The 15654-nt window shown below is 47.6% G+C and overlaps 1 protein-coding gene across 1 annotated transcript; it reads right to left on the bottom strand.

The window, feature by feature from the left end:
* Positions 1–11548: 11548 nt before the first annotated feature.
* LOC120979817 (protein ZBED8-like) lies at positions 11549–13267 on the bottom strand. The gene has a single exon (XM_040408773.1). It carries the CDS (start codon positions 13265–13267, stop codon positions 11549–11551), a length of 1719 nt encoding a protein of 572 aa, XP_040264707.1.
* Positions 13268–15654: the final 2387 nt, after the last annotated feature.

Raw genomic sequence — 15654 nt, 5'->3', positions numbered from 1 at the left:
AAAAAAAAAAAAAGGGGCTTCAGGACCGGTAAGCTCCGTCCAGCAGGTCATCCCCTACACAAGGGTCCCACCAATCCGTTCCCTGATCTCTCCGGGCTTCCGGCCGCGGAGTCGGCGTGCGTTCCAGCATGGAACGCACGTGGATATCCGCTCCCGGTTTCGGATCTTCCACCGCTCACATGCGGCTCAGGACGGGTAAGCTCCGCCCCTCAGTTCACCCCCTCCACTAGGGCCCCACCGATCCATCATCTGATGTTTCTCTGCTAAAAGGAAACATGAGCTCTGCTACATCTGTAATACAGTTATCTCCTCTTGGGGCGTCGTGATCTGGTTGCCCTGTAGATTCAGCATTATTTGGGGCGTCAGGAACCCTGATGCCTGAAAGGATAATGGTTCATGCTGCGCTCCTGCCACTCACTCTCCTGGTTGTGGGGGCGGCGTGCGTCCCAGCATGAAACGCATGTCGATAACACTCTGCTTTGGTTAGCATAGGTTGGGGAGTCCAAGCAATCCTGTTCATGCGCTCGGTGGGACGCATGCCTGGTTCATAGGACAATGGGTAGATCTAGTCCGGGCGGCACACTCAATACCACATTTTAGGTCTGGGGGTCACATGCAGATGCATTTATGACAGGGAGTCTTCGTAATGCAACAAGGGGAGATCTGGGGGTCTCGCCAGATGTAGATTAGGGCTTAACCTCATTAACGTTATATGGTTAGTCACACTGCTCAGGGAAATTGTCTCTCATGGTAGCTTAGATACTACAGATTAGCCGTCGGGACCAAACTCGTTAGGTTTGGTTGACGCACACAATACCACTCAGGGTTTAGATATAGCTTCTTAGCACAGGTTTACTCTGTTTAGCTGGCATACACGGACGCAGCGGATCGTTAGAAAGTCCAATTGCCATGAGCTCGACCCACCGGGTTGGAAACTCGCAGCTTGGACCAAACTCCATACGCGGTCACTGCTCACTGATCATTTACCTGTATCGATTTGTAGGGGCGGCAGGACCGTGCGGTATGTGTATGTGCTTTTATTCATGTGCCGCTGTCTTCCGCTGGTTCGCCCAGGCTCATGCCTGCCCCTGTCTCCTGGTTCGCCCAGGCTCATACCTGCCTCTGTCTCCTGGTTCGCCCAGGCTCATACCTGCCTCTGTCTCCTGGTTCGCCCAGGCTTATACCTGCCTCTGTCTCCTGGTTCGCCCAGGCTCATACCTGCCTCTGTCTCCTGGTTCGCCCAGGCTCATACCTGCCTCTGTCTCCTGGTTCGCCCAGGCTCATACCTGCCTCTGTCTCCTGGTTCGCCCAGGCTCATACCTGCCTCTGTCTCCTGGTTCGCCCAGGCTCATACCTGCCTCTGTCTCCTGGTTCGCCCAGGCACGCACCTGCCTCTGCCTCCTGGATCGCCCAGGCACGCACCTACCTCTGCCTCCTGGATCGCCCAGGCACGCACCTACCTCTGCCTCCTGGATCGCCCAGGCACGCACCTACCTCTGCCTCCTGGATCGCCCAGGCACGCACCTACCTCTGCCTCCTGGATCGCCCAGGCACGCACCTACCTCTGCCTCCTGGATCGCCCAGGCACGCACCTACCTCTGCCTCCTGGTTCGTCCAGGCTTATACCTTCCTTCTGCCTCCTGGATCACCCAGGCACGCACCTACCTCTGCCTCCTGGATCGCCCAGGCACGCACCTACCACTGCCTCCTGGATCGCCCAGGCACGCACCTACCTCTGCCTCCTGGATCGCCCAGGCACGCACCTACCTCTGCCTCCTGGATCGCCCAGGCACGCACCTACCTCTGCCTCCTGGATCGCCCAGGCACGCACCTACCTCTGTCTCCTGGTTCGCCAGGCTCACACCTACTTCTGTCACCTGGATCACCCAGGCTCACACCTACTTCTGTCTCCTGGTTCACCCAGTCCCGTCACCCTCCTCAGTTATGTTCTCTTTTTCCTTCCGAACCTTATGATTTGCCCTCTCAGGAACGTGTCCTGATCGTTCACTTATGCGACATTTGGATCAAGGTCAGGTGACCCAACACATCGATCCAGGTAGTAACCCCTAAGCCAGGTACATTGCCCAGACCGACTCAAGCCTTCTCGTAGGCACCAGTCGTACTACGTTCCGATCTCATATATCCCTCCTTGCTCACGCCAGGAACCTGGTTCAGCACTCCCTCTCCCCCAATACCATCAGGAACTACCAAGCCGGTGTCAGGGTTTACGAAGGTTTCGCCAGGTCCCACCCACAGGTGGCTTGGACGATGTCTCCTACACCCTGGCGGTCATAGCCCACTGTCACCGCAATCTCAGGCTGTCATTCAACACCATCAAGCTGTACCCAGCGGGGAGACAGCACTGCGCAATGCTTCATAACCCGAATGGAGGTTCCTTTTTTTTTTCAGTGCAGGCGGTTAAAGCTGCCCTCAGGGGGATCCAGAAGTGCGGGGACGTCCCTCCCGCCGGTAGGCAGCCTGTCTCCGGCGAGATGTTCAGGCGACTCTCGTCCGCGCTGGATGGATTTCCTTTTTGGCCACTCTCCTAGTTTGATTATTAAAGCAGCCATGTATCTCGGGTTTTACGGGTTCCTCAGGCCAGGTGAGTTCACCAGCACCTCCCCTAAACTTCAGGGGTCGCAGGGGCGACAGTTGTCCTGGGCCCATGTCCATTTCGTCCTCTGGCTCCCATCCACGAAGGCCAATCAGCATGGGCCTCCCTCGGAGGCCAGGTTTTAAAACCTCCACCGATTGGTGGCCAGTCATGGTCCCCCGTCAATTGCTGGCCCTGTTGCAAGATGCCTTCCCAGAGGCCCCGCTGCTTCCTTGGCGTGGGGGGGCCCCTGTCGTCAATCCAGTTTGTGTCCCACATCAGAACGCTGGCCTCAGGTCTCGGTTATAGCACGCTGGCCATCACAGGACACTCGCTCCGAACCGGAGCCGCGTCCTCAGCATCAAAAACGGGGCCCGGCGCACGTGATTAAATGCATGGGTAGGTGGCGCTCTTCTTGCTTCACGAGATACACCCCGAACCCGCATGTTGAGATTTCCCAGGCATTTTGTAATCGTGCTCTCTGGGTGGTATTAAAGGCTTTTGGTCACTACTCTGCTCTCCTCGTTTATTTTTGCCCACTACTAGGCTTACCCTCGCTCCTGGCTTCCGGCACAACACAGCCAGCTAGGTCAGGGGAAGCGCTTCACCCACTCATCACAGTTAAGACTCTCCCATAAGTGGAAGGCTGAAAAGTCAGCCTGAATTTGTGGGAGGGGCATATTACCTTTTTAAGCTCCAGCCCCCAGCTCCTCAGGGCGCTCCTGTTCACACCCAACCCCCCCTGTTCTCAAACACTCCCTTTTAGGGTATGCCCACTACTAGGCTTACCCTCGCTCCTGGCTTTCGGCACAACACAGCCAGCTAGGTCAGGGGAAGCGCTTCACCCACTCATCACAGTTAAGCCTCTCCCATAAATAATATGTGACAGGAAGGAGAAGTCCTTCCTTTATATTTCAGATTCCTTTCAAATCAACTTCTGGCTTTGGCTGAAAAACCTCCAGTCCAACCTTCCTCAAAACCTCCTCCAAAAACTCCAAAGGGTGAAATCAGCTGCAAAATCTGCAACAAAATTCGCAAGGAACACATACAGATGGTGTGAAACGGAGTGGAATATCTGCATAAACTAAACTGTTGTCTTCCTGGACCCTAAGGCCTCATGCTCACGACCGTATGTTTTTTGTGGAACGGAATAGCTGGCCCCCAATAGAACAGTACTATCCTTGGCCGCAATGCAAACAGTAATAGGACATGTTCTATTTTTTTGCGGAACGGACATACGGAAACGAAATGCACACTGAGTAACTTCAGTTTTTTTCTTGCGGACCCGTTGAAATAAATGGTTCAGTATACAGTCTGCAAAAAAAAAACAACAGAACGGATACGGAAAGAAAATACGTTTGTGTACATGAGTACAAGTATGCCCATACACCTTTTGATGGACAAAAATACCAGTGGTAATATTGTACTTCCTGACCATTCTGGATTTTGGTTGTGGCAGGTCCTGTGGATGCAGATACAGTTGAAAGCAATGGTGAAGCAGGAAATTGTTATCCCCCTGCTCCACCTTTCCACAGCCTGTACTCTCCACAGCAGCAAATGCGATGCCGTGGCTTCATTGTACCTGCTGGCTGAGGAGGATACCGCACAGGCCAAAGATCATCCTCCTACCTGTGCACTTCCCTGCTGAGCTCAGCAGGTGCAGTTATGTCACTGCATCGGGCCTGCTGATGGAATGGGGCTATGTGAGTATTACATTTATTTTATTTTTTTAACACTACAAGAAGTTCACTATTGCAAGGGGAACACTATCACGCTATTCTTACTATAGGGACATTCGATTGTGAAGGGGCACTAAAGGAGCATCAAAAGTTAAGCTTTTCAAAAGCTTATATTATATATGCTTATATATGAACATGAAGGGATTCCTAGTTTTGTATCTACTGGACAGAATGTGAGGATCGATAGTGCTCTTCAATCAGATTTGTTTTTAAAAATTTACTCTCCTTGCTTTTTGGGAATGCTCAGGGAAAAATGTTTTTTATTAGGGATCATGCACACAAATGGTTTTTTTTTATCCGTTCTATAATTTTTGCGGCCCGTATGGGGAATTATTCATTTCAATAGGGCTGCAAAAAAAATGGAAATTACTCCATGTGCATTCCGTATCTGTATGTCTTCAATTCCGTTAAGCAAAAAAAGTCAAATTCTTGTTCGTTTTGCAGACAAGGACATGCATTGTTGCAATGGATCCACAAAAAAACGGATGTATCAGTTTTTTTGCGGACAATAATACAACACGTTGCGTAATGGACATACGGAAACTGCACCCTTTTGTTTTATTTTTATTTTTTTTTTGTTTTTGTTTTTGCAGACCCATTGAAATGAATGGTTTCGCATATGGTCCACAAAAAAAAAAAACGGAACGGACACAGAAAAAAAATAAGTTTGTATGCATGAGCCCTTAGGACTGTAATACGGACAATAGGACATGTTTTATTTTTTCGTTTGGAACGGACATATGGAAACGGAATGCACACGGAGTAACTTCAGTTTTTTTGTGGACCCATTGAAATTAATGCAAGAAAACGGAACAGACACGGAAAGAAAATACGTTTGTGTGCATGAGCCCTTTATCCTCCTGGTCTTCAGTAAAGCTAATACTTATTTTCCTCACAAAGTAAATGGTTCTACAATTGGTCATTTCTTAATTTGTGATTTTCCATCTGCAGTTTTTTTTTTCATTTGTGTTCCTCTCTGATCATTTCATTAGATTTTACAGTGTTAATACACAACAAATAACATTTTCCACCTTTCCACTCCCTTCAGTGCAGCACAGTATACCAGTATAATTAACATAGAATTATAACCCTCGTTTTATATAAGGACTCATTGACACGAATGTGTGCTGCCCGTTGCCGTATTGCAGACCCGCAATACACGGGCACTGTTCCGTGTGCATTCCACATCGCGGATGCGGACTGATTCACTTCAATAGGTCCACAAATCCAGAGAAATGGAAGCACGGAATGGACCACTACGGAAGCACTACAGAGTGCTTCCTGGGGTTCTGTTCCGTGCCTCCGCACCGCAAAAAGATAGAACTTGTTCTATCTTTTTGCGGAACGGACGGATTGCGGACCCATTCAAGTGAATGGGTCCGTGATCCCCATGCGGCTGGGCCACGGTCGGTGCCCGTGCATTGTGGACCACGGCACGGGCTTCACACAGTTGGCTGAATTCATATCAGCGCTTGTACCTAATTAGCCATTTTCCTCCCAGTGTTACAAGGTCTCAGGTGTGAATGGGTGCACGTGTGTTAAATTTGGTGTAAGGCTACGTCTACACTACGACATTTGTCGCGCGACAGATAGAGCACAACTACACTGCAACATTTGTAGCGCAACATTTTGTTGCACTAATGTCGCGCGACAATTTTTATAATGGCAGTCTATGGTGTCTCACTGCAACATGCAACATGCTGCGACTGTGACGCAACAGTCGCAGAAAATCCATCTCAAATGGATTTTCTGCGACTGTTGCGTCGCAGTCACAGCATGTTTGCATGTTGCAGTGCGACACCATAGACTACATTATAAAAATTGTCACGCGACAATGTCGTCGTGTAGACGTAGCCTTATCGCTCTCACACTCTCTCTTACTTTTCATTGGAAGTTCAACACGGCAGCTCATGGCAAAGTACTCTCTAAGGATCTGAAATAAAAAATAATTAAAAAAAACTGTTGCTCTACATAAAGATGGCCTAGACTATATGAAGATTGCCAACACCTAAAACTGAGCTGAATCACGGTGGCCAAGACCATACAGCAGCTTAACGAGACATGTTCCACTCCAGAACATGCCTTGCTATGGTCGACCAAAGAATTTGAGTGCACATGCTCACCATCATATACAAAAGTTGTCTCTTCAAAATAGATGTATAGTGCTGCGAGCATTGCTGCAGAGGTTAAAGGGAACCTGTCACCTCCCAAAACCATCCCAAGCCGCCAGCAGTGTGTTTCTGATGATACCTTTCTCCTGAAGGCAGATGCAGCAAAAGTACTGAAAAGTTGTTTTATCCCCTGCCCGGCGCGCTTCTCGACACATGCTCGAAGTCAGGAGGCCCTTTTGCCTCCTTGTGACACCAGGACGTTCATAATGTTGAGGGTGCTGGCGGAGGTGTCATAAAACTGTCCCAGGCCTTGGAGAGTGTTGCCCTGCCTTTGCTGGAAGTGCTGTGTGTTCCCCTTGTCTCCCCACCTCGGTTGCCCAAGGAAGTACGGACTCTGCTGCCAGCGCTGTCAGATGGAAATCTTTGCAGCAATCTGTCAACAAGGAACTTCTGTATAGCACCATTTTGCTCGTCCTCTCCACCGGAGGTATGAGAGATGAGAAGTTCTCTTTGTAGCGGGGGGTCCAGAAGGGTGAACACCCAGTAATCCTGTTATCTAAAATGTGTATAACACGGGGGTCACAGGAAAGGCAAGCTTAACATGAAGTCAAGACACGGGCATGGGGGTCACGGGCAAGACTTCGCTGTCATCATCAGGAGGTGACTGTCCATCTCCTCATTCTCTCCTCCTTTTCTGTCCACCCACGCTGAAACAGATGGAATTAAAGTTCCATGGCTACTACCCTGTGTAGTGGAGGCAACCGTCCCCTGCTCCTCCTCTCCAATACGCGCTGAGAAGACAAACTGAGGGTGTTCTGGCTATCACCCAGGGTCGTGCGGGCAAATTGGGGTAGGTTTTCAGAAACCGCTGAACCACAAAGTTAAAGACGTGGCTAGGCATGGGATGTGTGTGAGCTTGTGTGAGCATGGGATGTGTGTGAGCCTGGTTGCAGGTTGAGTGGCGTGTGCTGTTTATCCCTAAGCATATCATCTTCATCACGGCCTGTTGTCGCATCCCCACAGCAGTGCTACACTGCTTCCAGCTACCAGCTGATGGCTGACTGGTGCTGCACGCGGAGAATTCGGAAGGTGGAAGTGGAGGAGGAGGAGCCACTTACAATAGGTGCTGGCGGTAACCCTGATGGAAGTAGGGCCCGCAATCCCTGGGGTCGGTAGCACACCTGTGCCATCCCAGGGTATAAGTCGCTCCCAGCCTCCACTACATTCACCCAGTGTACGTCAGGGAAATGTAGCGTCCCTGGCCACAAGCACTTGTCCATGTGTCAGCCGTTAGGTTGACCTTAGCAGTAACTGTGTTGGTCATGTGTTAGCAGACACATGCTGGTGTAAGGCGGGGACGGCACACCGGAGAAAAATAGTGGCTGCTGGGGACTGGGTACGGCAGGGACGGCCGTTGACATCAGGCCACGAAAGGCCTCGGTTGTCCACAAGCCTAATTGGCAACATTTCAACCGCCAGTAACTTAGAAGTTGGGCGGTTAGTGCCATGGCCTGTGGGTGGGTGGCTGGGTATTTGCACTTGCATGAAATGCCTGGGGTATAGACATTTGTACGCTGCGCTGGAAGTGGATGTGGTCGCTGATGTGCTTGCGACGGACAGGTGCAGCGCGGGAGGCATCCGGGCCTGCGCCTTCGACAGGCGATTGGTCCGTCACCAACATAGGGGAAGAGGAGGCAGTGGTGTGACCCGCGGAAACAGATTGTGGACCCTGCGTTGTCACGGCTGAGGATGGGGAAAACCCTCAGCCGTGCGATGCCAGAAGTGTTTAGTCGCTGCTCGGCCAGGACGACAGAACTAGGAGCAGGTCACCTCCTATTAGCTCCCAAATTCTGACCCTGACTCCTAGCTGTATGAGAGGACCCTGATGGTAGGAGGGCTCATACTCCGGAACCTTGGGGTCCCTACTAGCCCTCAGGGTGGCCCTGAACTAGGAGCAGGGTTTAAGACGACCCTGTTCTCCTAGGCACGGACGAACAGGAGTCTTACTGGCCAAGCTGCAAGGAGAAGGGGAACATAAACAGACATATGACAGGTGAACCAAGCAGTTCCACACTAACCTGTCACAGCCTTGCTGACTGGAACCCGTGCTCAAATACGCTGTCCACACAAACACAAAGGAGATAGCACACACATCAAAACACCAGGTAACCAGGACATCCATAGCTGCAATAATTATCAAGAGCATAAAAAACATCAACTTAACATCAGACTTTCTTTTTATGACCTCAAGGAAAGATGGTATATGAACCAGGAGGATGACTCCAGCAAAACGCATGGCTTCCAGCAGGAAGCTCAATAAGCCAAGCGGCCACACCCACACACACACTGGAAAGGGGGTTAACCCTTCCATCACCAAACAAGGTAAGTGGGGAAAGGGGGAAGTGTACAATAAACAATTACACTTCAGCTGATACTGCAGGCAACGACATGCGTGGCAACCATGTCCCTGGGAGTCAGCAGAGGCGAGACCACTGCCACCACATGTACACAATACCAAAACAAAACCCCTTGCCACGGGCAGCCACAAGAGATGGGAAGTAGTCACAGTGCACACCTACCTAAATAACCTCGTGCAACACCAGTCATAGGAAAGTGGACACTAAAACCACACTTTACCAGAGGAAACCGTCATGGCCGTGACAGTGAGCGCACTAGCAAGCGCTCAGGCCGCTCCACTCCAAACAACCTTATGTTGCCAACCGGCAATCCCCACGTGATGCAGATACAGAGGTCACACCTGTGGTTGGACTACATAAACAAACCCGCTGGACAACTGCTGGCGTACCAAGGAGTCACGCCCACAACCATGGTCGTGACATGCGTTCCTCCCACTTATTGCGGTGCTTGGCTGCCATGTGGCGAATCATGCTGATGGTGGTGAGGTTGCTACTGTTCACACCTCGGCTCATTTTGGTATGTCACAGGTTGCAAACTACTATTCTTTTGTCGTCTGCACTTTCCCCAAAAAAGCGCCATACCGCGGAACACCTACCCCTTGGCAAGGGAGATTTCCTCAAGGGGGTGCTCCGTTTGTATAATACAGAAACTGACTGTAACTGCAATTTGGATTAAATATAGGCGTCATACACGGCCTAGATATCAGTGCTAATTTTCTTCTCACTGGTCACAGCAAGCAGCGTTTGAACAATACAGAAACTGACTAACTGCTATTTGGATTAAATATAGGCGTCACACACGGCCTAGATATCAGTGCTGATTTGCTTCTCACTGGTCACAGCAAGCAGAGTTTACAATACAGAGTTTAGCAATACAGAAACTGACTAACTGCAATTTGGATTAAATATAGGCGCCACACATGGCCTAGATATCAGTGCTGATTTGCTTCTCACTGGTCACAGCAAGCAGAGTTTGTATAATACAGAAACATTTCAACCGCCAGTAACTTAGAAAGTTGGGCGGTTAGTGCCATGGCCATGGGTGGCTGGGTATTTGCTCTTGCGTTGAAATGCCTGGGGTAAAGACATTTGGACGCTGCACTGTACCGTGCTTGCGACGGTACAGGTGCAGCGCGGGAGGGCCTGCGCCTTCGACAGGCGATTGGTCGTCACCCAACATAGGGGAAGAGGAGGCAGTGGTGTGACCCGCGGATACAGATTGTGGACCCAGGCATTCCTCCCACTTATTGAGGTGCTTGGCTACCATGTGGTGGTGAGGTTGCTACTGTTCACACCTCGGCTCATTTTGGTGTGTCACAGGTCACAGGTTGCAAACTACTATTCTTTTGTCGTCCTCACTTTCTGCAAAAAAGTGCCATACCGCAGAACACCTACCCCTTGCGGAAATCTCCCTTGTTTGTATGATACAGAAACTGACTGTAACTGCAATTTTGATTAACCCCTTAAGGACTCAGCCCTATTTCACCTTAATCCCTTAGGGACCCATGACATATCGGTACGGCATGGTTCCCGTGTCCTTAAGGACCTATGACGTAAAGTGTGAAAAAAAGTGGAAAAAATAAAGTTTTCCCCCCCCAAAAATTAAAAGTTTCAAGTAAAAATAAACAAAAACGTAATTTTCCCCAAATAAAGTTAAAAAAAATTGGTAAAAAATAGGGGGAAAAAGCATACATATTAGGTATCGCCGCGTCTGTATCGACCGGCTCTATAAACATATCATATGACCTAACCCCTCAGATGAACACTGTAAAAAATGAAAAATAAAAACTGTGCTAAATAAACAATTTTTTGGTCACCGTACATCACAAAAAGTACAACAGCAAGCGATCAAAAAGGTGTTTGCCCACCAAAATTGTACCAATCTAACCATCACCTCATCCAGCAAAAAATTAGCCCCTACCTAAGACAATCGCCCAAAAAATAAAAAAACTATGGCTCCGAATATAAAGACACTAAAACATAATTTTTTTGGTTTTAAAAAAGCTGTTATTTTGTAAAACTTACATAAATAAAAAAAAAGTATACATATTTGGTATCGCCGCGTTCGTATCGACCGGCTCTATAAAAATATCACATGACCTAACTCAGATTAACACCGTAAAAAAATAAAAACTGTGCTAAATAAAAAAAAATTGTCACCTTACATCACAAAAAGTGTAATAGCAAGCGATCAAAAAGTCATATGCACCCCAAAATAGTGCCAATAAAACAGTCATCTCATCCCGCAAAAATCATACCCTACCCAAGGAAATCGCCCAAAAACTTAAAAAATTATGGCTCTCAGACTATGGAAACACTAAAACATGATATTTTTTGCTTCAAAAATGAAATCATTGTGTAAAACTTACATAAATAAAAAAAAAGTATACATATTAGGTATCGCCGCATCCATGACAACCTGGTCTATAAAATATCACATGATCTAACCCAGTGGTTCTTAACCTTGTTGGAGGTACTGAACCCCACCAGTTTCATATGCGCATTCTTTGAACCCTTCTTAATTGGAAAAATTAAATATGATTTTTTCAAATTCAAAACATAGGTATATATTTATACATAGGTGCAACAAAGTGAATAAAACCATTAAAGAACAAAACCATTAAGAACAAAGAACAAAACCATTAAAACATGATTTTCACACAAAAATAAAAACATAATAATGAATATTTACTGCAAATCAGTGTGACCTTGTCTTTGAGAGACCAGGTCAGAAATGCGCGGCTTTACCTTGGCAAGTGCCACTCTCATGTTATTTTCGCAACAAAGTCTGTTCCTTTTCTTCGTTTTTATGTCCAGCATCCTTGAAAAGGATTGCTCGCAAAGATATGTTGTAACAAACGGTATGAAAAACTCCAGAGGTTTCTTAGCAATAACAGGGTACGTTACCATTTGTTGACACCAAAACGTTGAGAGCGTTGTTGTTCTGAAGAGTTGCTGTTGAACCTGGCTCTGCTGAAGTTCAATGATTTCATCGAGGTATTCATCATTGACATCTGTTGTCTCAACACTAAATGTGAACGGCTGTCTCACCCATGCTGGATATGACTCTCTTGTAGGGAAGTATCCATCAAGAGACTTTGCAAGCTCATCTAAGTGCGTGGCAATTGCTTGCTTCAGTTCCGTGGGTACAGAAATGTCTCCGATTCCAGATACATCTTCGATCTTACTTACACAGTCGTCTAGCAGGGGAAAGTTTGCGAAGTTATCGTTCTCTATTCGTCGTTTCCATAACGGTAGCTTTTTTTGAAAAGCCTTCAGGTTTTCTTCCGCTTCGATGATGTTGACTCCACCGCCCTGCATCTGTTGATTGAGATGATTTAGAGCTGCAAAGATATCAGTCATGTACGCTAAAATGAGAATGAACTCAGAATCTTTGAAGCAATCTGCATGACAATGTTGGTGCTCTTGCAAAAGCAGGGCTAATTCCACACGCACGGCAAAAACACGATTCAACACCTGTCCCCGGGATAACCACCGAACGTTGGAATGGTACAGAAGTACCTCAAATTCAGATCCCATTTCTTTACACAGCTCCCTGAAGATGCGGTGCCTCAGAGCACTATTTCGCACATAGTTCACACATTCCACTACAATTTTTAATACTTCTGCCAGTTTTGGAGGCAAGGTTTTTGTTGCCAATGCATGCCTATGCAGAATACAATGCGTAACAATGATGTGTGGTGCATCGGCTTTCACTAGCGCACCAAAACCAGACTTTCTTCCCAGCATGGCTGGAGCTCCATCCGAACAAACTGCAGAAACCATATCCCACGAAAGATTGTTGTCTTTGAAGAAGTCATCCACAAGTTTCTTCACATCGGCTGCCTTAGTTGTTGTTGTAAGAGGCTTACAAAATAAAAACTCTTCCTTTATCACGTCGTCTTTCACATAGCGCACGAATACTGCAAGCTGGCTTAGATTGGAGACGTCTGTGGTCTCGTCGAGTTGAAGGCTGAATTTTGCCGGGCTTGAAATCAGATCTGCAACTATTTGAGCCAAGATGTCTTTGCTCATGTCCTCTATTCTGTCGCTGATGGTGTCATTTGAAAGAGGAATTTGGGATAACTTAACTTCAGCCGCTTTTCCCAGTATGATATTCGCCATCTTCAACACAGCTGGTTTTATCAGTGTTTCACCAATGGTGTGGGGTTTGCCCTGCTTTGCGATCAGGTAAGCAACTTCGTACGATGCTATGAGGATCGGTTTGTTGATGGGTACAAAGCCGAGAACAGGCAGACTAGCCTTTTCATAGAATCTGGCTCTCCTCACCTTGAATTCAGCGAGCGTTGTGTTCTTGTATTTTCCATCTCCATGCAGCTTAAGGAAGTGTTCTCTTAGTTTTGCCGGTGCTAGACTAGAATTGCTCAACTTGGCATTGCAAATCATACAATTAGGACGCTGACTCCCATCATGTTCCGTTATACATGTGAATCCATATTGTAATATTCGTCCGACCACTTTCTTTTTTTGCTCGACATAGTTAGTATGAAGGGATAGGCCAAGCGATGTTGCGTGATCACTGCAGCCAATGATGGACAAGCGGGGCGAGTCGGGTGTGTGTGTCTTGACCTCCAGGGCCGGACTGGGATACAAAGCAGCCCTGGAAAAAAAAATCTATGTCAGCCCCATAAGTCACTGCGCCTAATATACTACTTCCCCCCCTCCTTCTCCACTATCTAATACACTGCTGCCCCCTCCCCACCACCCCCAATACACTGCTGAACACCCTCCCACCCCCCTAATACACTGCTTATCCCCTCCCACCCCGTAATAAACTGCTGACCCCCCTCCTCAACCTCCTATACACTACTGACCCCCAGCCTCCCAGCCACCCAATACACTGCTGGACCCCCCCAGTCCCCTCAATACACTGCTGACCCCCGTCCCAAAACAATCCCAGCCCCCCTATACAATGATGACCCCCTTCCCAGCCCCCCTAATTCACTGCTGACCCCCACCCTCCCAGCCTCCCCAATACACTGCTGGCCCCTCCAATACAATGCTGACCCCTTAAATACAATACACAATAGGTCCTCCAAGCCCCTTTACTCTTACCTGTAGTACAACAGGTCAGCTTAGCTCAGTGATGCCGGTGTCTGTGTGCAGGAGGGACAGGATGCCGCCACCATGCTGTGCAGTCACTAGATCCGCCGCCGTGCAGCCGCCGGATATGACGTCATGTCGTCATATGCCGCTCACATCCGGCGGCTGGCGGAAGCAAAATCATTGCGCTCGCTCGGCTCTTCTGATCATGAGCCGCAGGGGGCGCAAAAGGAGTCTGAGTAACAGGAAATAAATATTTTCCTGTCTTGTGGCAGCCACCTATCAAAGCGGCCCCCCAGGGCCGGCGGCCGAACCCGCGAGACTGACTCACCGAACCCCTGGGGTTTGATCGAACCCAGGTTAAGAACCACTGATCTAACCTGTCAGATAAATGTTGTAAATAACAAAAAATAAAAATGGTGCCAAAGCAGCTATTTCTTGTTATCTTGCCTCACAAAAAGTGTAATATAGAGCAACCAAAAATCATATGTAGCCTAAACTAGTACCAACAGTACTGACACTCTATCCTGTAGTTTCTAAAATGGGGCCACTTTTTTGAAGTTTCTACTCTAGGGGTGCATCAGGGGGGCTTCAAATGGGACATGGTGTCAAAAAAAACAGTCCAGCAAAATCTGCCTTCCAAAAACCATATGGCATTACTTTCCTTCTGCACTCTGCCGTGTGCCCGTACAGCTGTTTTCAACCACAGCTGATTTCTGTAAACTACAGAATCAGGGCCATAAATATAGAGTTTTGTTTGGCTGTTAACCCTTGCTTTGTTACTGGGAAAAATTGATTAAAATGGAAAATTTGGCAAAAAATTAAAATTCTGAAATTTAATCTTCATTTGCCAATAACTCTTGTGGAACACCTAAAGGGTTAACAACGTTTGTAAAATCTGTTTTGAATACCTTGAGGGGTGTAGTTTCTTAGATGGGGTCACATTTATGGAGTTTCTACTCTAGGGTGGCATCAGGGGGGCTTCAAATGGGACATGGTGTCAAAAAAAACAGTCCAGCAAAATCTGCCTTCCAAAAACCGTATGGCATTCCTTTCCTTCTGCGCCCTGCCGTGTGCCCGTACAGTAGTTTACAACCACATATGGGGTGTTTCTGTAAACTATAGAATCAGGGCCATAAATATTGAGTCTGGTTTGGCTGTTAACCCTTGCTTTGTAACTGGAAAAAAATTATTAAAATGGAAAATCTGCCAAAAAAGGGAAATTTTGAAGTTGTATCTCTATTTTCCATTAATTCTTGTGGAACACCTAAAGGGTTAACAAAGTTTGTAAAATCCATTTTTAATACCTTGAGGGTTGTAGTTTATAGAATTGGTTCATTTTTGTTTGGTTTCTGTAACGAGCCCCTGCTCGCTCTATTCTGCTCTCATGGTACTCCCTGATGTGACCACAATATCTGCTGGTTCCGCCGTTGATGATCCGGCCTCAAACGACCGCTTGTGTCGTTTTAATTCTCACAGAACTAACACCAGTCAGGCTGTATGTGAGTTCAAACTGAGAAATTCTTTATTGAATGCATCACATATATTTATAATGACAGTTGGAACACCTCTTTCAATTGGTAAATTGTAAAACCCCCTCTGATTGGCTATGCAAATGAGGTAAGCAGAGATTAGTTCAAGAGCTTGGCTCTAACTTCTGAGGTACAATATTTGGGACATAGAGTGGGATGTGGGAAGCAGAGGCCGGAGCCTGCAAAAATCGAGGCCAT

The sequence above is a fragment of the Bufo bufo genome, chromosome 9, assembly GCF_905171765.1.
Source record: "Bufo bufo chromosome 9, aBufBuf1.1, whole genome shotgun sequence".
In the NCBI taxonomy this organism is placed as follows: domain Eukaryota; kingdom Metazoa; phylum Chordata; class Amphibia; order Anura; family Bufonidae; genus Bufo; species Bufo bufo.
The sequence above is the reverse complement of the archived record's forward strand: the minus strand, read 5'-3'. Positions and strand labels throughout refer to the sequence as shown.